The 24,776-nt window shown below is 33.7% G+C and overlaps 1 protein-coding gene across 3 annotated transcripts in view; it reads left to right on the top strand.

Annotated features, from left to right (window-relative positions):
* LOC145694941 (uncharacterized) overlaps positions 1-24,776 on the top strand; it is a 90,799-nt gene that overhangs the window by 31,575 nt on the left and 34,448 nt on the right. For all 3 annotated transcript variants that reach the window (XM_081771725.1, XM_081771726.1, XM_081771724.1), the window contains exons 5-10: positions 1,195-1,401; positions 7,538-7,713; positions 14,179-14,252; positions 16,897-17,208; positions 22,442-22,648; positions 24,516-24,584. In XM_081771725.1, the coding sequence (XP_081627851.1) occupies positions 1,195-1,401; positions 7,538-7,713; positions 14,179-14,252; positions 16,897-17,208; positions 22,442-22,648; positions 24,516-24,584 (1,045 nt within the window). The remainder of the gene's footprint in view (positions 1-1,194; positions 1,402-7,537; positions 7,714-14,178; positions 14,253-16,896; positions 17,209-22,441; positions 22,649-24,515; positions 24,585-24,776) is intronic.

Raw genomic sequence — 24,776 nt, 5'->3', positions numbered from 1 at the left:
TAAAATATTGAACATTTGGAAAACTTTCTTTAGGAGAGTCCTTTTACTCAGACTTCCCTGTTGATCTTAACCAGAAAATTCAAATAAAAACTGGACAAGAAAATGGTTTTCAAAAATCTTTATTAGTAAAATGATACAAGTAGGTACAACAGGAAATTGCCAGCCCTCGCCATCAACAAGGTTAGGATGGACAAATGGATTGGCCTTCCACGCATTTCTGCAAGGAAGCATAAAAGATATGAAGAAGCATAATAAGATTTCAGGGGTTCCTCCTACATCTATTGTGAAATATGTAACAAGTTTCAAAGCATATTTCACTGACCCCAAACAGTGCATTGGTTCAGTGTTGCATCTTGTTCTTCAGTGTCAATGCAACAAGACATACATAAGCCAAACGAAGAAGAAAATCTAAACGAGAATAGCCGAACACATTCGTACATCAAAGTGCCGTAATCCACAGCAATTGTCCGGATTAGTAGCACATCTCAGAGGAAAGAACCACTGTATTGTTAATTCACGTTTGTTGGAGAAAACAAAAACAATTACAGAACACAGAATTTAAAAAAAAAAAAAAAAATGGCTACTGTATTTATAGAGAGAGACCTGCACTTAATTTAGACAAAGATAAAATAAATATAATTTGGAGTGATCTTTTAGCACGGATTTTCGCCGGCTGGAAAGAAACACTAAAACACTGAACAAGAACAGTGAACAAAAGTCAGTGAAGTGGGGAACTTCACAACTTTCTTGTGACAAGAAGTGGCTTTTTCATATTTTTTTTATTCCTTTTAACTTTTTTTTTTTTTTTTTTTAATCCATCCATGTTTCTTACTCATTTTTAAATTTTCTTTTTCGAACTTGTAAGCTGATGATGAAAATAGGAATTTCCGAATGTAATTCTTAGTTTAACTGATATTTGGTTTTGCGCTGAGTACTAAGCCTTTTGTTTTCATAAAATTAATTGCCCAAAGAGTGCTAAGTTATTTTCTACATTGTTTTGTATTATGAATATTATTATTCAGCTTAGCTGATATCAAAAATATTAACCGTTATAATAGAAGCCAGTACTATTACGCCGAAATAAGTACTTATCTAGACATTATATATTTCATTAGTCAAAATGAGAGTTCAAAAGTAATTAAGTTAAAAATTATTTAAGTGAAAGTTGGAGTAATAATTTTTTTTTTCGTTTAGTGTCTGAGGAGAAATTTTTACATCAGATTTATTTGGAGGAGCAGTTTGGCCCAATAAATAAAACTAAAGAAGAGGAAAAGAAGAAGTTAGCCGAGAAGAAAGCAGCTATAGCGTATACGTACGAGGACAGTGCACCTCCAGAAGATGAAGATAAGGATAAAGATGAAGAGGACGACGATGATGATGATGATAGCGATATGGATTTTGGTGAGTCCTTTAGTTACTTCTTAATTCTTCATCGCTCGCTAAGGTATGTAAGTGTAAGAATGTTTACACTTTTCCGTGCTCGACAATAGTCAAAATGAGTTCATTGATCAAAAAGATGTTTTATTTTTGATTTACCGTGCTCACGTCTTTTTGCAGCAATGCATTCAAACCATCTTTGTTATTGATAGGTACGGTACGATAACTTAATCAAGAACTGCTCATCAGGGTGTTTTCTGCTATTGTAGGTTTGCTTAGAACGTTAATTTCGTTTGTGAAAGTCTTTCTTCATAGAACACAATTTTAAAATATTAAAGAAAGCTCGGTGCTCTCATCTTCGGTGGAGAGTCTTGTTTCGATCTCAGATGAACGTAAGTGTGCTGTAAACAGCATCGTCTGCGAAGTTTCTTGAGGTCTTTCTGTTTCCTTCCAATATTTTATTTCCACTAGTTTTTATTTATTTATTTATTTATTTATTTATTATTATCTTTTAGCCCACAAGGCATAATTATGAAACAAAATATTAAAATACCATGTGTACTGATCTTGTATCTCGAAATAATATTTATTCTTTGTATATAATTTCGATCCTATCAGGGATTCTCTTCTCGTGCTACTTTTCTTTTCTTGATAATTCTTCCACGGGGAATATCTCAAACATCAAAATTATTCTGGAGAACCAAATTAAGAATCTGACGAACAACCAATTATTTTTTGTGTAGTAGATCCTCACACTTCTTCACTTTTGGACTTATACAGGATGTCCTTTCGGACTTTATATATATATATATACAGGGTGGTTGTAAAGTCTACTTATTTGTAACAATGAATATTTCAAAAAATAAACAACATATCAGTTTTATTTCCATTGAATACATTATTAAGTTGTACCATTTGGTTATTAAATTACATTTCAGCGTATGCACCTGCAATTTCCACTCACTTCTGAAATCACGGCTCTTCTTAGCATTTCAACTGGAACATTTACAAACCTTTTACGGATATTTCGTTAGAGACTGTTAATATCTCTTGGCTTGCATGAACAACAATTCCCTTCAATTTTCCCATTCTTGAATCATAAGCAGTACGTAAATTCGAAGCATCTTCAAGTATCGTTCACCATTGATAATGTTGCGTAGCACGTATGAACCAATGAATCTGGTAGACGGTTACCTTTAGTTTTGATTGCATTCTGCACCGTGACATTTGGATTTCCACTGTTACAATAATGACAATTGTGACGGTTCAGCGTTGCATTCTTGCCTCGCTCTTGCTTCCACCATCTCTGCACTTTCACTACTGACGTCCAAACTTCATACCTGGAAGCAGTCTTACCTCTTTCTTCTACGCTGTATACTTCCGTTCTTCACACACAGGAATATGTTTATGGCATTTCCTTGCAAAAAATGTAAATCCCTTTCCTCCTCAGAATACACACTTCAATCGAAGTCAAATGATGCAAACCCATATAGGTCGAAATACTACAACCCCTACCCTTTTTCTTAGCGTTTTTGCTTCCCTTCTAAGGGACGCTTTTCCTTATAGCCTTTTTTGTTTCCTTCCAAGGGAAATATCAGAAAACATTGAAACACGTCTTTAATTAACATGTCTTTAAGAAATTACGAGATGTAACCCTGTTATTTTAACAATTGCAAAATCCACCCTTTTTCTTCCTGCCTCTTTCTTCGCTTCTAAGGGAAACATGATAAACACTGAGACAGGTCTTCAATTTATTTTAAATTAAAAGTCTGAATACCAAATTTCATGACGTTAATGTGTTTCGAGATATGATCATCTTATTTTAACAATTGCAACTCCCCACTCTTTTTTCCTACCCGCCTATTTTCTTCTCTTGTAGGGAAAATACCAAATTTCATGTCTCTAACCGTAACGAATTTCGAGAGATGGCCATCATAATATAACATTGTTAACTCTAGCCTTTTACTTCCCTTCTTGGACAAATATTGGAATAAGATTAAACATGTGTCTAATTTTAAATGAATAGTCCATGACGAAATTCCATGTCTCTAATTTTAAGATATTCCGAAATATGGAAATAATAATTGTAATTCCAACCTCCTTTCTCGTTCTCACTTCCTGTTTTTCCTTTGAGATCAAATATCAAAAAACGCTAAAATACATATCTAATTATTTTAAGTGAGAAGGTCTATATACAAAATTTCATGTCTCTAATCTTCTGCGAGTCCGAGACGTGGTCATTTTATGATAATAATTGTCACCTCTCAATAATTGTCACCTCTCTTTCCCGTCTAATTTAGTAATTGTTACCCTTCTTTCCCTCTTTCTGCGTCGAATTTCCAAAAATTCCTCCTCATTGGGACCTTACATGATAAGTCCTGTGCTGTATAAATTTCAAGTTTCCAGCTTAAGCGGTTTGGCCAAGGCGTTGATGAATCAGTCAGTTACGACTTCCATTCTACTCACAGATTTTTGTAATTCCTAAATATTATTTGTACTTTCGAGCTTGAGCAGTGGTCTAGTTATCAAAACGCTAATGCGCATGTTTTCACGGAGCTGACTTTTGTCATATTGGGAATACGACACACCCGATGAAAAACAAAGTAGTCGTTGGCATCTCACTTCAAAGGTTTTTTCTGTCCATTATAACCTTTGTGCTGTATCAGGACATGAAGGTTTGCCAATAACTTTACTACTATAGATCAGAGGAATTAGTAAGTCGGCCATTTAGTTTTTCAGCTAAAATGATTGCTCCGTGTTAACTTAAACAACAACAGGCAATTTATATTGTGTAGCGCACTCATTAGTTAAAGTATTTTTCTGTGTTTCTTGCTGACACAACGAATCTGTTGTTTTCATTATGTGTACTGACATGATAATTAATATGTTTAACTTAATTCATGTGATCTTTTCTATTTTCGATGTAATTGATAGCGTTTAAAGTAATAATAATAACTCAGTTTTTAATGGTGACTGCTCTTGGTCATTATGTAGAATAATCCAAATTTCCATGAAGGATCCAGTGTCAGCTGGAAATTTCATCGCAGTTTGTCTGCTGAAATTGCACAAGATAAAGATAGTGCCAAATTATTCGACTTGGATCTTGCTGTTTGCAAATCATTCTGGATCATTTCAAACTATACATGATGGTGCTGGCTGGAATATTAATAAAGTTTTATGATGAAGTTTATTAATAAAGTAATATATGAACTATGTTTTGGAAGAACTATATGAGAAAAATCATTCCGCTACAGTATCAGTACAAGTGCAGAAGAAGCAAAATATCAGTACAGTAATTCGTTCTAAATTACAGAATGAATGGAAGGATAAGTTTGACAGTTTCATCCCTGAAGCAAATCGATTGGATATTGTATCTCAGTTTACTTCGAAGTAATGATGAGTTCGAAGAACTGTGGAAGGTAATGAAAATGTTACTTATTTATTCTTTCTCGCGGAAATGTGTTTTTTCTGTTAATAAGTATGTGATGGTAGGAAACCTTTGTGAAAATTTAATAGTGGTATTGAGATTAGTGCATGATTCTGTAAAATGTTCTGGGGACCCTTGTATAGTTGAAATAAATGGAAAAAGGCTTCAATCTGTCCGTGCTTCATGGAAGTGGTGTGAGGAAGCCATGAAGAAAAAACATGCCGAAGAAAATGCAGCTGAGTCGAAAAAGCGTGAGCGTAAACGCATCGCTGATCAAATTACTATACTAGAGAGGAAGACAGAAAGTTATGAAACGAAGCTGATCCAGAAACAGAAGCTATCATTGTGGAAATTGGCACCTTGAAAAATCTCTTCGTATTGCAATGAAAATTTGTCAGAACTATTTGTTAGTTACAGTATGTTAGGTTCTGTTTATTCTTATCAAAATACATCATATAAATTTATATTATTATTATTATTATTATTTACTTATATAAAGAATATATGAAAAGTACACAGGAAGGCAGAGAGTGGATATTGTGGTAAACCCAGGGCTCATAGCGAGTCACTTTTTTTTAAACTAAAAGTTACTTGTTTTCAAGTTGGTCACTAAAAGTTACTTTTTTTCAAATTTGTCATAAAAGTTACTTTTTTTGGGAGGTAAAGTGACTTTTTCGTGTGATTTATGTTTTGCATTGACAGTTTTCTAAGAAAAATATAAATGGAAAAAGGCAGAAACTTGTTACTCATTACTCTTCTGAAAGCTTGGAAAAAGGCAGAAACTTGTTACTCATTACTCTTCTGAAAGCTTCAATACTTGCTGCCACATGTGAAACATTCAGCTTTATTCTCATTTCAGCTTTTATTCCTTCTAAAGCACAGTGGATGGTTGGTGGATGTTTAAACTCTCAAGGTGGGGTTGAGAACCCTTCTGTGTATATTCTTTCTTCTATCATAATAATCTTTTAGTTTTTTTCTCGTAATAGTTAACGCTCCGCTCAACGTTGTGTGTGTGTGTGTGTATATGTGTGGTTCATCATGTTTGTCTTGTGTTATGTTTCTTGTATGTTCTTCTTAAGAGTAAGTGATGAGTTTGAATATTTCATGGCTTTGAGAACTCTCAATGCTAAGTTAAATATAATGTCTGGGATGAAGAAATTCGGAAATAGGCCAGAACTGGTTCCACTTACTCAGAAGCTAAGTTTGCTTGCCGTAACTACAAAGAATACTTAGAAATCCTAAGAAAGGAGGAAGCTCAAAAAGAAGAAGAAAAGATGAAACAAAACAACAAACAGAGGGAGAGGTGATGCTGAAATTGACAAAGGAAAGAAGGGGCATGATGAGATTTTGATTACTTTTTGGTCACTTTTTCGTGTACTTTTGGTCACTTTTCAACTATTTACAAGAGACAGACCACTATGAGCTCTGTAAACCTTTCTGTACATTTTTCTTCACTTTATATATATATATATATATGTATAACTTCAGCTAACAAAGATTTCCTAATCTTAGAAACTAAAATATATACTCGAAACTCAATCTGGAAAATGTTCTCTACAGACCTGGAAAACGTAGAAAATCAGGGAAAATTAAAATAGAAAGTTCCTGGTAACCCTGTATTAAAGAAGGATCCCTCCAAAAGTTTTGCAATAGGATAAACTATGAATGCCTTGAGAGAATTATTTTTAATGTTGAAACTAATTGCTTTCATCAACAATGCAATGGTTCTATAGTGTCTTCTTTCTACAAGTCAAAAGCCTGACATTTCTCTTCTCAGATATGTTGAAAAATTGGTGGTGTTGTCATTTAATTTTCATTTCACAAGTTAAATTAGCCCTGTCAAATATTTTTAAATGTTGATGTAACAACCAAAAGTATTTCAAATGAGTATTGGCAATGATTAACAATAGCATATAGAAACTTGTTGATTTTACGATGTGAGAAAAAGCATTGTCATGAAAGAAGAAATCTTGAATTTTCGGGAATGCATGAACTTTCGGTAAACACGATGTTCTGTACCGTGACCGTTTTGTAGGCAAGTACATACCAGATAAAATATTACATGATCTATGAAAAACTTAATTGTTTCATTATTCTGTGCTTTTTCACAGTTGTTGTTGGGCCCTCTTATGGATCTATTCTCAGCTCTCCTGACGTCTTTGCTAGTCATAAGGTGATAGCGGTGTATCATCAGCAGTATGAATTTACGATGGAATCTGTTTTCACCTATCACATTCAGCTATCTGTTTTATTAATTGTAATTATGATTTTTAAAACCCTAATAGTTGATAGATAAACAACCTTCTGTAATTTTATTTCTTGATGTAAAATTACTTACGAGGATTCTAATACTAAGACATCACATAGAAATATTTTGGGTCTTAGAAAAGCTTGCTTGGGACAGTATGGCCTCCGTCAGCTACTCATGACGGTCGTTGAAAATCATGGCTCGAAATGCTTCTCGTAGCAACTTAATTCCTACACTGAAAGTATTCCCAACTTTGGGCAGTATGCTTGTGCACAAATAACATGGTTGTGGCTGATTATCTTTTCGTCTGCAGTTTGATAAGACCCTTACCTGTAACAGTAAAGAGAGAATATTTGCTTTATCTTTACACATTTGTTATGTTTCAAAACTTTACGGAGTGGCTCAGAAAAGCAGCGTTCGTACCAATATATTTGTGTAATAGTTTCTTTGATGGCTGTAAATTTATACTATAATTTATCTTTCAGACTTATCGGTTGATGTGAATCAGTTGGGTCCTCAACAGGCGCATGAAATTAATGCGTGCGGTTCTATATATGGTCTCTGTGGCAATGACTTTTTTAGTTTCCTTACTCGGGACCTGGAAGAACAAGAGGCTTTGCGCCTCGCACGAGAGCAAGAAGAGGAAAAGGCAATGTATTCTGTAAGTTGAAACAAGTATTTAACGTGCTGCTAGATAATTAGAAATCGTGAAGAAATTTAATAACAAAAGTATAAGAAAAAAAAAGAGATTGAACTCGGAATAATATTTGGTAAGTAAGATATATATGATATATTTAGTAGTTTGAAATTGAACACTCCGAGTTTTGGGCTCTGAAGTGCAGGTTTTCCCAAGAATGCTCTGCTTGTTTGCAACCTTTAAAAAAATTATACCTCAAAATCTAGAAAAGCTAAAATAATACACCATGCACCGCTTGAAAATTTAGAACTTGCTCTCTATTCTTATATATAATATTTTGTATTTCAACCACAAAACCATTACAAATCACAAATAACATTTACATAGTGCAAGAAAAATGAATGCGAATATGAGAATTATTATTTCAAGGTTACTTACCTGACATATCTGATATTTCTGTTGCTACATAGTCTGGATCGTTCTCACAATCGTCCAATAACTCTCCTTCAAACAAATCAGCATCACTGTTACTCAATTCCACTTATAAACTGAAGCATATTAAATCGTCCGACAGGCTCTTTCTCGCCATTTTGACTGTCAAACAGTAAGCACATGGTTTTTGAACCCTAGTGGTAACAAGGTATTAATTAGAATCTTTACGCCATTTATTGACGAACTTCCGAACTACGAAATCCGACGGATATTTCAAAATTGCTAACTCCGTATAATAAAGGAGCAAAACCATTGAAATACTTGAATCTTATCACTATAAAAACGGAATCCGCAGACTATAAAAGATCAGCTACTCCGTAAAAATACGGAATTAGCACTCAAAGTGTTATGTATTATTAAGAAACCATATTTCAAAGGAGACGTGAACCTTCCTTTCTTCGCGCTTCATTGGCATTATAGCTTTTGATAAACCATTATGCGGTGTTAAGCAGCTTTGATCCTTCTTAATAAGAGGTAGATGCTAGAAAGCCAATAATGAATTAAAAAAAAAAAAAAAAAAAAAATAAATAAATCTTACCTACGTTGTTTCCAAATAACACTTAAAATTAATCGGCACACTTTTAACACAACTCTTACGTCCATCGTCGGGACTAAAGGAAAAGAGAAAGAAAAACATTGAAAATGCAGATAATGTTACATTAGTATGTTTTAAAAAGAGAGTGAAAGAAACAGCTAAACTATTAAACTTAAAATGACTACAATTTAACGCGTCATCACTCAAGGCTGATTAACACACCTTGCGCTTTAGAGTATATTTCTGGAACTCTCTCTTCCCTCACCGACTCGGAAGATGCTGTTACCCATTCTGTTTTAATTAATACGTGAAGAAAATGTTATATGCTGATCGAAGTTTTAGATTTATTCTAAGTTACAACGATCAAATTGTCGTTAAAAGTGAATCCAACACTCAGTCGCGGCTTTACAGTCTCATTGTTCAAATACACGTTTGTACGTCAGGATCACTCGAATGGAGAAGAAGCATATTTTATAATTTGTAGTAAACGTCCACATGGACAATTTCTAGTACAGTATAACTGCAATTACCCAATCTCCAGTCATCCGAATTGATATCAGGAATTAAAAAAAAAAAAAAAAAAAAAAAAGTACTGAAATGCGAACTGTACGTATCCTTCTTGAAAATATAATTTCCTTAGAATTCTTATTTCAATAACTAAAATTTATTTTTAATTGAAATTCTTTGTACTTTTTAGTGAAAATGATGTATCTTATTTTAAACATACATTAGACCTACCTCATTGTTAAACAAAAGCAGTTTTAGAGATCACATCATTTCAGAGAATCTTTTTTGATTGCTGATTTTTGCATATTTGGATTATGCCGATAACTAATTAATCCGAATAATTGGAATTTCACTGTATAATAAATTAATTTATTCCGTAATATACAAGATGCGAGAGAGGAAGCTAAATATGGCCCAGCCTAGCGTTAATCCGGGTCTTTCTTGATTACTATGGCTTAGAATGTTCAATGTGTATAATAATAACTTCGTTTGTTTTCAGATCGGGGTTCCAATATTCCATTTTTTAGTCATCAGGATTTTATTTCCTTTTATTTTTTAATATTTTTTTGATCAGCACTTTTATGATATGTATGAAATTTAACTAATAGTATATTAATATAACCATAGAATATCACACTCGTATTCACATTAACAGATAAATCATAATTCTGGAGTTTTTAATATCTGGGATCTATAATAAGCAACATTACCGGTTAAAAATGGCGGTAGTGGATTTTCATACTATTTTTTTCTTTTTGTTTGTAAAAGGTAATCATCTTTGAAATGAAATACATGATACACTGAACAATACTCTTAAGTACTTGGGTTATTTTATTTATTCCGAAGCCAGAAACCTTATATAATGGTACATGGGTATAAGTTCAAAATCTAGATCGATGTTTGCAGTGGGGTCCACTGTAGTTCAGTGGTAGAGCGCTGACCTGTGGTGCGTGGGATTCATTGTTCTGTTCCCGGCCAAGTAAGTTTGTGATGGACAACATCATGTTATGGGTTTTCTAGGTGTACTTCTATTTCCTCTCATTCCACCAATTCTTCCATCATCATTTACTTGCCTTAATCATCGTCTCTCTCAGCCTAAAGAGCATAATCGTGGGACGTTGAACAAAGATTTCATATTTTCGATGTTTGCAGCAATTGAGAGTTTCTTTGGCAGTCCATAACTCGAAAGTTCCTAAATTTAACGTACAATTGTTTTCTGTAGCGTTATATATATATATATATATATATATATATATATATATATATATATATATATATATATTACTTTGTCAAATAGTTCGCAGAAATTTTGCAGGACAGTATGAGCATAGTGACCCCTCACGGAAGAACGTGGAGAAGTACCTGTCGACCTGAAAATTTATACATTTATTCACTTTCTAGTTGTGGTGTGAATGAGTCTGCTTATGGATATGGTAAAAAATTATATTGGTATGACGAAACGCAGTACATACACCAGAATATCAGATCATATACGTTACATCAAGGGAATTTAACTTGTTTCAGTCCTTTTGAATCATGTTAATAACTGTGCTGCACAGGGAATTAAAATAATAAACAGGCCAAAATCCCATTTTAAGGTAGTGGATATTGGTTTCAATGCAATAGCTGCTTGCTAAGGTATAGATACCCCAACAAACCTAGAAACAGGAGAGACCGTGATCACAAAATTCGTTTTACTGTTTCGCTAGTATATTTTGGCTATAATATTTTACCGTTCCTCCATAAACTTAACGCCATCTGTTTCTTAACCAACTTGGTCAGAAACAGCACTCGTAAAAATAAGTGGATATTACCACAAAAAACACAGGTAAATAACTTAAAATTTTTCAACAATAATGTGTAGTGTGGTAAGTGTTTCAAATAACAGACAGCCAAAATAATAGATTTTTTTCTTCTCTTTCAAAGACAAGATTTCAGTAAAGATTTCAGTAATTCCCTGCTCTCTCTGTGTTTATCATTAGTTAGTTACGCTTATCTGTACGCGATAGTATAATAACAAGGCTATATCTTTTTCCGCATCTAATGGTGAAGAATCCTCTAGAGAAAAATTTCGTATTACATATGCTTTAGAGAAACTGACACTAGAATTAAGTAATTTACGTTGAAGCAAGCAAAATTATTCTTAATAATAATAATAATAATAATAATAATAATAATAATAATAATAAAATCAATCAAGGAAAATCAAACTAAGATACGTTCTTTTAATAAATTTTCTCCAATGATAAGCTATTATTTTGTAAAAGTATATAATATGATAGAAAAAATAATTTTCTATTAAAACAGAATATCTAGTTAAGAACCTTTCGCAGTAATCGTGGACAGCTCAGAGCTCTGTATATCGTGCAGTGCTTTCTCTTGGATCGTACTGAAAATATTGATAAGTTTTAGCTGATGAAAAAAAAAAATGCACTGTGGAAGTGAGAGCTGTGAATCGTAAACAAGATGAGAAGTAAATAAATAAATAAAATATTTCAGTTTAACATCCCATAATTATGCTTGTTAGGCTAAGGGAGACAATAATTAAGGCAAGTGAATGATTGGTGGAATGATAATGTGTGAGGATACAGAAGTACCCCGAGAAAACCCACGGACACGGGGATGAGAAATAAAGAAGAGAAAAACGAAAGAAGCCCGAAGTAGAACATCTTAAAAGAGAGAATAATAGAAAAGATTACTTCACGTCAAAATGGTTGATAATATTCAAGAAAGGTTGTGAGAAGGCTGAAAGATTCAAGCAGTGAACGTAACGTTCTCAGGTGCCTGAGTAAAATCGAGTGAAGTCAGTAATAGCATTAATTGAAACAGAAATAAAGAAAGAGAGAAAAGAAAACATTCTGAATCTCTGAAGAAGAACATGTCAGTTTTCAATCTATGCAATGTATTGCTTGAATGTGCAACTATGACTTGGCTTTTGTTTGTTTGTTTCATATATATATATATATATATATATATATATATATATATATATATATATATATATATATATAATACGTCCTGAAAATGTAATGTGTCACAAAGAGCTTCGTCAAACCACTATCGACTTACCGAATGTGATCAAAAATCTAAAGCTGCTTAATCTGTCACGTTGCGTAATTACCTCAGATTAAGATGCACTGCATACAGACGAAAGATTTAACTTCTAGTTATTCGTTCTTTCATTCAACGTTATACATGATCGAAAAGAGATTTTTTTCTTTTTCTTTTTCTTTTTTTTTTTTTTTTTTTTGTGATGATAGCAAAAATTGTTTTCTTCATAAGCGTTCAATACGCAACATTGTCCTTTACTAATTTTCCAGTAGTACACATTACGGTGGTTTCTTTCTGAAGTTGTGCAAATTCGATGACATGTGCTTTCCCTCTCTATGTAAGAAATCAAGAACGGGAACATTTTTGTCTGTACATAGTACATGAAGAATTCATCTATTCTATATGTACACTCATGTTCAAAATGATTGTCGCATATCTATAACTGTCTTCTTGTAAGAATATAATTTGATAATGATTTTGCATTGTACTTTTAATACTCATACTACCGTATGTGTATAATCGGGAAATATATATTTGTGGTAAATTTCCTAGGAAAAGAAGAATAAATACGAAAATTAGAATAAGTAAAACAAAATGTTGCTAATTGGACAGGAAAGTTTTATTTTCGTTTTATTGTTCTTATTTACTGCTCTTTTGATATGAAATTTACCACATACATGTCTTTGCCGATTATACACATACTAACATTGTAAGAAATACCGGGCGAATTCGTTATCAAATTATATTTTTATAACTACATAATTATAGACATGCGACAATAATTTTGGACATGAGTGTACTCTTAATTGAAGGAAACTGGTGATGTGATAGATTAAGTAGCTTTAGTTTAGTTTATCAATCACACCAACGAAGTCGACAATGATTTAACGGAATTGTTTGTAACTTCCTGCAGTTTCCAGGACGCTTACAGGAAAATTTTTGTCTGTTTGGAATTCTGTACAATAATAATAATAATAATAATAAAGCTGTCGTAATAATAATAAGAAAAAACAAAGTATAATATAGTGAAAGTGATTCAGTTGAATGTCCTCAAGAGTATTACAGATGGAGAGGACATCCTTTAAAGGTGAATTGTTTATATTAAGTATATTATGCTTTCATACTAAGAAAACAGTAGGTAGGAGTCATATCACAGAAAATAATGCGGATATAAAAGTACGGGGTGCTGCCTGGTTTAAGAGGTAGTAAACTCCAATTTAGAAAATTAGAAGTAATGGCTCTGGAAAATGACATGCTGGCCACGCATCATCCACGTGAGCGTTCAGTACCTGGCTACATAGCCCTTATAAGCTATAGCACTTGGGAGTTGTTGGGAGTGTTTTGTATAACATTTTAAATCCTATCAACTCAGGAGCCCACATCTTATATTCGATCTTGCTGCACATTAATTGGAAATCTCTGGCTTAATGGACGAGTTAACTTGTTAAAAAGATTCCGAATGTAAATAGAAATATTGTTCATTTAAGTTATGTTTTTAAATAGAAGTAGGATGAAGGTGTTGTTAAATAAATGTGAAAATGTCAGTATTTTTAACATGAGACGAGATCTTAAAGAAAAAAATATCTTCAGTTACACACTTATGATATTTTGTTTTATTCAGTTAAAATATGTAATACTTCGTTCTTTAAAGTTAATTTTAGCTTGAAATTCCCTTTCGCAGGTTTTTTTTTAATGTAGCTTTCTGCCTTCTATTTAACGTTATTTAGTTTAAAGGGTGAAAAGTATGAAAGCATATTAAACTTCATACAAAAAATTTGACAAGATAAAACTTGCTAGCATTTTGCGGCGTCTAGCTTTTATGCGTTCATATTTTGTAAAGTTGTGTCTCAATATTTTTTCGAGTTCTTTGTAATATTATTGAGAAAATATATTTCCTTTCCTAGGGGAGGAAATCTCGGCGCGAAAGACGAGCGTTTAGAGAGAAGAGACTGCAGGGTAGAAAAATAAGTCCTCCAAGGTATGCCATTTTGTTCTTATTATTTCTGAGCCGTTTCTTAACGTGTGCGGTACGTGGTGCATAATGAGACATCACATATTCTAAACAACCAAGAAGAGTGGTAAGAAATAACGGGACATTTGGTGTACTTATTTATTGAATCCGTGCACACAGACACATATTTACGTATGACGTAAGTGAAATTACATTTTTGTATTTTTTTAAAATTTCAAGCAATTGTATTTTTCACTATCAAAATTCCATTTGTACTGGAAACGAACTTGACACATTTTATGATATTTTGTATCTTAAATTCCGATCATGGCTTACCTACTTAAATATGTAGTATACTATTTATTAATTTCTGTTTTATCTAACTTTTCTTTAGTATTTAAATCCTAATTATTCACTTAGAGTATTTTGCTTCTTAATCAGTATGATGGCATAAGACATTCTAATTACTGCAGAAACTTAAGAAGACTTTGTTTCTGTGTCTTCCTTTTCTTTTAACTCTATATAGTAATAACTGTATACGAATTATCTATTTCAACTAAATGGTGTCAAATTTTCTACAGAAAAGTTTTGCAAACGCATTGGCGTTAAAGCCACATCCACAAGTACAAAAGATATTTTTGCTATATATTTGGCTGCCCAAGGGAAGGATTATATTGGATAGATTTGTGTGAAGTGTGTGTGTACATATAATTTTTAAAAATTTAATTTTATAATGAAGTTCAAAGATATTTTCTTCAGGAGAGAACAGTGAATAGGCGATTATTTTATTATTATTATTTATGAACGTGTTTTTCAGTGTGCATATTTTAAGAAAAACGTATTCATAATTTAAGAAAAATAACGCAAAACACATTCAGAAAACCTATTCAATCTGAATACTTTGTAGCACAGGTGTACATTAAACTGTATGTGCTAAAGAGCATGAAATTAATCAGAGATAGAGTGTCTCAGCCGCGAATCAATCTGTGGCCCATCAACTTAATTAGGTAAAATACTCAGTGTATTATAAAAATACTCAAGTATCTCAAGTAAACGATTTTACGTAATAATCATATATTTAAGAACATTATTCCCCATTTCTTTTTTTTCTTTCTTTCTTTTTTTTCTTTTTTTGTTTGTTTTTAAAGCAAAACATACTTCACGTGTTTGCATAATTTTCTAGTTCATCTGAAGCACTATTTAGTATATTAGTGTTTGTGAAATGTTGCTCACTGTTGATTGTTAATTCTTAAAAACATGCGATGTTTTTATTGATACCGACAAACCACCACACACACACAAATATATATATATATATATATATATATATATATATATATATATATATATATATATATATATATATATATATATATATATATATATATATATATAGCAGTCAAAATGGTCTGATTAAATTGAAAAGAAGCTGAAACTTGGCAGGAAACAACAAATCGTCCAGCAATAGTTACGTGATCATATAATAAAACGACTAAGTATGATTAAATATTTGGGGTTTGCACCAGATTCAAAAACATCTCAAAAATAATCAATGGAAGTCATAGCCATCTTATCAATCTAAGTTTCACACAAACAGTGAGAGAATCATCATTCGCTAAACTTAATCATAAGCAGTGTCTAGAAGCTAAATTATTTTAGCAAGCACCAACTTGAAACCAACACTTGCATAACGTAACTTACAAACTTTATGGAATAAACACAAAAGATATTTGTCTTGCTCTTCTGTATCCTGTTACTGGTTCAACAAACCAGAATCATTAATCGTCTTATTTCCCTGCGCTGTGCTGTCAGTAATGTCCAGACGTGGGTAAGATAAGGGGTTTGGTGATTAAGTATGTACACTAACATATGAACGCTTGCAAGCGCAAAAGTTTTTTTTGACTTTTCTTTATATTAGAGATCACTATGAAACTTCGGGGCATTGTACTTATAAAATTATAATCAAGTATGTCACTGGGACTTCGTCATAAAGCTAAAGTAATCATCATAGATTGACGCACTACAGCCTGCGCAAAATATAAACTTCTTTCTTGACAGTAAGACAAGAAGTAGAAACCAGTAGAAAAAATTACACAGATAAATTTTAAGATACTGGAATTTTGTAATATTTTGAAATATTGAGAGAAGTAAATGAAAGACAGATGAACATACTTAATGTAGAAATGTAAATTATGAAATAGAAATGAAAATTGGCCTTTGTTAAACCCGGACAGAAAGTCTCAGAGCGTTAAGTTAGACAAAGCTGGAGGCCGTGGAATGAAACTACAACTTTCCTCGTATCAATTTCCTGTTGGAATACGTAGTTTCAGGTTCATCCAGCTGAGTCATACAACTTAAGCGTGTCTGGGTGATTATCAGTTCTGAAGTATGTTTAATAACAAAGTGAATCTTGTTACATGGTTCAGTTTTCCTTATAGGTTCTTGTAATTTTAATTAATTGCAGTGCTACTTGTAGTGCAAGAATGAATTTATATCGTAGGGAAGAAATACATTATATCAGGGTTTGATAAGTTTATTTAATAATTATGAATTCTTTTTTTTTTTTTTTTTTTTTTTTGTTTGTTTGTTTTGTAGATTAAGTAACGTAAATGTTGTTCTTGTATGTGTGACTGTTTTGTAATATGTGAAATATTTTCTTTGTTTCTTTCAGCTATGCAGCTCGAGAGAGTCCAACCTATGATCCGTACCGCAAATCACATTCAAAATCACGCTCTCGTTCACGTTCTCCCATTAACTCAGGGCAGATCACATATATCACTAGTTTTGGAGGTGAAGAGTCGAACGAAGATTCAGACACAGAGCAGAAGAGGAAATCGGCTGCTGCTACTGTTGGACCTGTTCCTATTGGACCTCAACCTCCATCGTCTAGGAGAGGGCAAGAGGCTGGACAGCGTGGTGTAGTCCAGGGACCTTCCATCCCGTCGAATTATTCGATATCTTCCAAGTCAAAAGCACGAAGCCGGTCGGTATACACTTTCTTTGTGTTTCCACTGGGCGTGATATTGTGCCTTTATGAGCACTTCATTCTGCAAAGCAGACATTGTAGTATTCTAAGTATGAGGATCCCATTTCTTTTTGAAAAAAATATATACTTAATAATTTTAGAGCCTGTTTTTGGATAAAGCTGTTCACATGTGACTATGACTTCCGTTCAACCTGTGAACATTTTTGTACCAAGATCCTTCCGATCAAGATTTTTAACCCTCTATGAGATTTCATGTATTTCCCCCAAATTAATAAGTGTGAGTGTTTTGTGGTAGCTGATATGGGTAAGTATGAAGTTAGGTTTGATAATGTGTAAGCTATTGTATGCTACAAAGGAAGTATAAATGCTGATTATGCATTATTGAACCAGAACCCCATTTTCTAATGCTTTGATTGCAGTGAAAGTATATAATACTATTAAAAGTGCAGAATAGTTCTAAAACAAAACTCAGATAACTATATGTGTATATATATAAAAAGAACTTGAAAAGATTTTAGAAAGAGAGTAGGATTCCAATCCAAGCAAGGCTTTTATTCCAGCATACATTTTCTACTATATACGTTAATGAAATATTAGTTTGGTATAAAAATTGTTTCTTTTTCTTCACCAAGGAACCTGGGAGGATTATATCATCAATGACAAAGAAATAATAATAATAATAAAAATCTTTGAATTAGACTTCTAAGGAAATAATATATTTATTTAGAGAATTATTGAAGTGAACATAGGACGTAATGATTCATCGTTCCCTAGCTAGACTTTATATTATATTTTATTGAAATTGGTACAAATACTTATTTCATATAATTATATGATATGATTGTTTATAGGAATTTTGTAAAAAATAATGGAATAAATTATACAAAAATGTTACAACTGCATTGCATATACGTATATACTTACTTAGTCTCGTTGATGTCGAGGTATTACAGGGGGCTCTCCAGACGTTTCTGTCAGCTGCCTGTTTGTTTATTTGATTCCTACCTATTATTCGACACTATGTTTCTGATAAGAAATTTATTATAAAATAATGAATGTTACATAAGAATTGAAAAAGTATTCTCTTAAGCCTTTACTGCTTCATTAGACAGTAGTAGTTGTAAAAGTTGCGCATGGCACTGTATACAGTAGAAACACTTCACGTACACTAAGTTGGAATTTACTGATCTGGTTTAAAAGTAGTATACAAGAGAAAGATAGTAACCCCATCCTGGCGTCGTGGAACATCCCGCTCAAGTTATATATAATATTAAAAACATGCAGTACCCATTTTAGTAAGACGTCTAACTATCCCGAGCGGCCACACAAGCTCCTCTTCGGGCAAGTAACCAGTTGTACGAATACTACGTCTATCTGAGATATGGTATCTTAAGCTCTTGTAGCTGGGACGTGGTTGGCGAAGCCTGGCTGTCGGTCCATGCCTCATTTTTTTTTTTTTTTTTTTTTTTTTTTTTTATATAGGGCTTACGTCGAGCTTACGTAGAGGATGCTGAGTTACCCTGGCAATAGGAGTACGCACGATACTCAGCAGAAGTTAGAGTCCCATAAAATGTTCAGATAAGGCCAGAGGACAGAATAGATAGTGCAGTGGTCATAATTCTCAGAATAAAGACTGGAGGTGAGGGGAATATGTACTTTGTTACCTCTCATACCAGTGCGAATATATGTTGGAGTCTTTTGCTCACCTGCACGCCTACGAACACAGACATGGTCGTCATTGGTCCGAGACGAACGACTTTCATTACTGAATATCATCTCCATTTGCCTCGTCACTAGTGTTTTCTGACAGCATCGAAGAAGTTTTTGGTGATGAGCAGATGTCAGAGATAATCATGCGAAGCCTTCGACTTGTCTCCAACAAGTCTTTAGTGTTGGGGAGAAGCACAATCGCTCTGATTGAATTCTCGGCCTTTATATGGTGATGGCCTCAGTTAAGACTGCTCAAGTGATCGTTCTGTTAAGTGTGTCTGTGAGCATACTTGCACTAGGAAGCTCTTACCTCCCATCACGTATATCACTAATGGAGCACTGACATGTCAATTCATTCTAACGGTATTTTTGCGAAATGAGTACCTGGCCTTTTTCAGTCCAACTATAGAACCATGCTTGTAGTCACTCAAGTGTACAATCCGCGTTCCCTGGCGCCATTTGTGGCATTGCAGACAGACTTGTGACACAGAAGTAACGAATTCCCATGCACAATTACGTTCATTCTGTTGTCCAGCAACTTTCAAGACTACTAGCAACATGCTCTCCACGGATACTGCGATCAGCTTGCACTCTACACACATTCTGTGATACCCAGTTCCATTCTCACCAGTTCATCCGAATCGACGTGCCTTAAAATAGTTTACCGAAGGCCTACCCGCACCTGCGTTAAAAGACCTGGTTCCCTGAAACTCTGTCTCTTACCGAAGAAATGCAAAACTCCGTATGTAAAACTTGTATGATACATTCGATACCAGTTTGACCTTCCAAGTGAAGATAAATACATACTTGCCACCAGATACGTATGCAGGGGTGAGTCCTGGGTGTTCGAACCTCTTTCTAGAAATTCTGACTTTCCTCTGTAAATTTAATCTAATTTTAAGGGTTATTTTTTGAATTGTAATGTAATTTATCCTCATATTCAATTTAGTTTTTCCAAAAAAAGTTTGTATCCCTCCCGAAATAAATTTTTGCGTATGTGTCAGATTGTCTCCATTCCGGTAGTTGCGATTCTTCCATCTCATATAAATTTTAAAGTTCACCTACTGTCACTGTCCAGTACTCTATGTGGACGAAACTCTTTAACTCTTCTGTCAGTCCTCATCAACGCAAAATTGTGAAGTGATTACATTTCACTTTGGTGCCAACCTAGAAGCTTCATAACTTACTTTTTTTCTCATCGTCTTTCTTTCCCTATCTAATGAAGCGCGTAGTAAAAGAGCATAATTTGTATATATATATATATATAAATAAATCATTAATTCCTTTAGTCCAATTCTCTCCCTACTTTCTGTGTAATTAAATGGTGTATAGTTTTTCATGTGAAGAGTGCATTTCGATTTGTACTTTAATTTGCTTTTTTGTTTTCGTACTGTGTTAATCAAATAAAGTGAATATTTGGAAGTTACAATTTCTTAACATTAGTTCTTCTTGCATTTGATAACCACCTTTTAATGTCCTTGTATAAACTTTGCTTTTCTCGAAGTGGCATCTCAACATTTCACTTCTAGTGAACTGATTAAAGAAGCAGCAGTTATAGAATAGTGAATATAATCTACCTTAAGATATTTTTCTTTCTTTTCTTTCATAGTTCGTTCCTGTGTGAAGTGTAGCTAAATTGAAAACATATAAAATTAGCAAATGGTGTAGTTTAATAATTAAAACCTGAATTTCATTAGCATATTGTAGTTGCCTTTCTCTTCCAGACTTAATTTCAGTTCTTTTAAGTGAGTTGTGTCTATGAATGAGATTTATCAAATTTATGAAATGTTTAAATATCTTACTTCGTGGGACGGCCTTAAAAACGTTAAAAATGAGTATTTAAATGCTTTTAACTTATAAGTGAAATTGTTAATGATGGATATCACCGTTTATTATTATTATTTGTAGAAATTTACAGTCTCTTTTTCAGTACCGAGGCTGTGGACCTAAAGTTTAAGGTGGAATCCGAGCCAGTGTCATGCATTCATATGCTCTCTCACTAGGAATCGAATCCAGAAACCAGCGCATCAAAGGCACGCGCGCTAGCCAGTAAACCAACGGGAAGGCTAGTTTATTATTATTAATTGCGGTTATACTGATTTCCTTTTAGAAAAATGTTAGGATTTAGATTTCTGGGCTCTCGGCATCTTATGGCCATTTAGCCCGTGACGTTTGAGTGATGACGTCACTCGGCGAGCACACTATCCGGGGAAAAGGAAGGAAGAAAGGCTTGGGGAAGGAAGGAAGCGGCCTGGGACCTATAAGTTAGGTACCACCCCGGCATTTGCCTGGTGTGAATGAGGAAAACCCAGGAAAACTTCATTCAAGGTGGCTGGCCTGAAAAAGCTGTTACACTTTTTCGACCGAGTGCTCCCACCGGGAATCGAACCCGGTACCGCTCGCACCGAAGGCGAAAGCGTTAGTGACTACGCTACGCGGGGCCACTAGAAAAATGTTAATATCAAGCATAAAGTTACTGGTGCTCTCTCTGATATTCAGCAGGCACAATAAATCCATAAGACTTAGTGTATTTCTGAGAGCGTATACAAAGTTCTAAAAGAGAAATTCGTAATGGATGACCATTAATTGTAGTTTAAACATATAGAAAATTTTACGTCCACCACATACACGGCATAGTTTAAAGTAGTAACAATATATGTATTCATGATGCCCTTTTGCGAATGAGTTGGCTTTTGTTACATTGTGAATAGTCTCAGAATTCAGCCCTTTTTTCATTCTGAATCATTCTGAAAATAATCATTTCATTCTGATTATTTTTGATTAATCGTTTTATCACATATAAATGCTGGAGAATCACGATTTTTCTATGCTGTAACATAGTATTTTGGGGGATCCGTAGTCTAGTGGTTAGAGCGTTGGATGTACATCCGCGTGTTCCCGGGTTCGATTCCCGACCAGTGGACCCAAATTTTCGGCGTCCACCCAACGGCGTAAGGCAAACTAGGAAGTCATGTAAATAATAGATGTGACGGTCACTAGGTCTAGAAAGCTTCTGGATATGCCTGTTAGCGGCAGGGCGACGCGACTACTGATTCCGAAGTTTGTATTAACACACAGTGATGTTAAAGTATACTGTTCATGAAGTTTCATGTCTACATTTATGTCCCGCAGGCTGATGGGAAGTTTGTCCTCACCATGAATCAAACTCGGGACCACAGAATTTTCAGATTTCATGTTCATTTTTCTTCACGTCGTTCAGTGAAAACCACGAGGGAAATGTAATCACATAACGTCATTCTTGATAAGAATATGAGAATTAATGAAAAATATAATTTAAATTTCATTAATTTACATCATATACCCGTGTAACAAATAAAATACCACAGGGAGTGAATTAATTTGAAAGTGTTCGGTTCGATAGTATTATCTCGATGTTTTTGTCATGGTAAAGAGAAAGGAACGGAAATTGGGATGGGGACTAACTGGTTTTTAATGTTAAACTGCTATAATTTCGTTAATGTGATTCACAATCCTGATAATATTTTCTCTCCTTCTCTAGATCGCGAACTAAGAGTCGATCTCCAAAGAGGAGCAGAAGACCTGGTGGTAGGAGGAGGTCGTCATCGAGATCAAGGAGCAGATCCCGTCGAAGATCGTGGTCCCGTAATAGAGCTCATTCACGAAGCAAACGAAGGGGTAGAAGTCGTTCACACAGCTCGTCAAGACACAGATACAGAAAGCAAAGTGATGGAGGAAGAAATGACAGGTATTTCGCATTTATATAAAGAGAGAGGCCAAAAAATACGTATATACCCTTTAATAGTCTTTCGTTATCTAGGTTGGATGTTTTCTAAAATCAGAATTATGATAACGTTGTGTAGTAGTATGTTATTTCTAAAGATGTCAGTTGTTACTATCACCGTCAGGAGAATCATGAAGACATGCATAATTTTCGAGCAACCCAGGGCCATTTCGAAATGCTAATAAGAATTTGAAAACTTGTATGTAAAACTACAATGAAATTGACGACACGAGTTCGGAAGAGAACCATCAACAGGATGTTGCATGTATTTGTGATAAATTTGAAACTGTGGAACCGTGTGTGGATAAGAGCAAGCAGAAAATTAGGAAGTATCGCATATCAATAAGTCCTGCCATTTCGGGTGTCGAATTCGAACAGTTTATATGCTATCTTAAAAACAAATGATTACCACCCTTTCGGTATCTATACAAATCTAATAATAAAAGTCTTGTTCAGGTATTTTTCACATTGAAGTGTGTGTACTTTTTCTCTCTGTGTATATGAAGTCTGTAATTTCGTAAATTGTCATGCAATTTCCTGGAACACATAATATTTGTAATTATGTTCGAAATTTTTGTTTTTTGTATCGTCAAAAGGCAGAAAAGTAAAAAATAGTTTGTTTAAATATCCTAATTCTCGTGTGTTGTTTCAATAAAAAATAGTTTATCTAGTTAAGTATTGTAATTCTCGAGTGCTATTTCAATATTTCCGATTGTAATGTTTCGAGCAGTGGTTTCAATCTCATTATAACAGTCAGACCTGTTCATAATATTGTTGCTAGTACATAAAGAAGTTAAGTATAAATACAGTCAGAATCACTTATAAAGCATCAAAATCTATATGCAGGTGTTCATTTTCATTTTTACGAATTTATTAAAGTTCACTCTATATTTTTTCACATTCTTTTAAATCTGAACTATAATTTTTGGTCTAACCTAGGTAGTTTGTTCTCAATATGAATGACTTCAAAAAACAATTACTGTTTAGGTATTACAGATATTTCAATGTTTACTTAAAATAGGGGTTGGGATTCAATTTCAAACATTACTCCGTCTTATATAGCTCGGTGCCGGAAAGGAAGTTAAACTCTAGTCAATCATAAGATTTCTTTTCACATAGAAAACTGTTTCGATTAAAACTTTTTAGCTATAAATAATTTATTTTCCCTTTAACCTACATTTTCCCCATTAAAGTTATATTAGTTATGTATAATTTCCATCTAAAGTTGTCATCTTAAAACGAACACGCAGTAATTTCTCTCAACAATTATATGCCTTGTTGAAAACCACGTCTTTTATGGGCAACGTTGTGACATGCGAACTAATTTTTCTCCACTTCCTTGATTATCTTGCTTTCTGTGATCTGAGGATGATCGAAAAGATCCAGAATTTGATGAAGTCGATATATACACTGTGAAGTGCTCAGATGGATGCCATATTGAAATCATAGCTTATTTGTTTGTTGTTTAGCATCCTTTATCAACAACGAATCTATGTAAGATGTGAAAGTTTAAGGTGGAATCCGAACTACTGTAATGCGTTCAATGCCTTCCCACCTGGAATCGAATCCGGAACCCATTGTATCAAAGTCGCTCGCTAGCCACTAAACCAACAGAGATGACAAATCAGAACTTATCTTTCGTTCTTTAATTTATCTTCTCTTTTTCACCATCTTATCTGATGAAGCGTATTAGCGAAGGGGCTTATAGTAGTATATGTGATATTTTTCAATATGTTTTTGAAGTCTTATGAGTATGAAATCACGTAGTAATACATATGTAGATAGTAAGCAATATTTTACTAAACTTTTAAATAATTTTTATTTTTTTCAGGGGAAGAGATCGAGATAGACGAAGATATAGTTCATCTTCATCACGCGGGAGATCAAGATCTCGTTCAAGGTCAGGATTAAGACATATTTTTATTTTATTAAGATTATGAGAATGAAATACCATATGGATGAATGACAAGGCATTGTGAAGAAGTGTTAACGGTTTGTTTTTCCTATTCTTACAGGATAACATATAACTTGGTGTTAGAACTAAAGAAACCTTTGTATATGCTTTTAAATAATAACTTTATTACAGTTTCTG

Source organism: Thermobia domestica, chromosome 9 (assembly GCF_964235325.1).
Source record: "Thermobia domestica chromosome 9, izTheDome1.hap1.1, whole genome shotgun sequence".
Classification (NCBI taxonomy): Eukaryota; Metazoa; Arthropoda; class Insecta; order Zygentoma; family Lepismatidae; genus Thermobia; species Thermobia domestica.
Note: the sequence above shows the minus strand (reverse complement) of the source record. Positions and strands in the feature narration are given on the sequence as shown.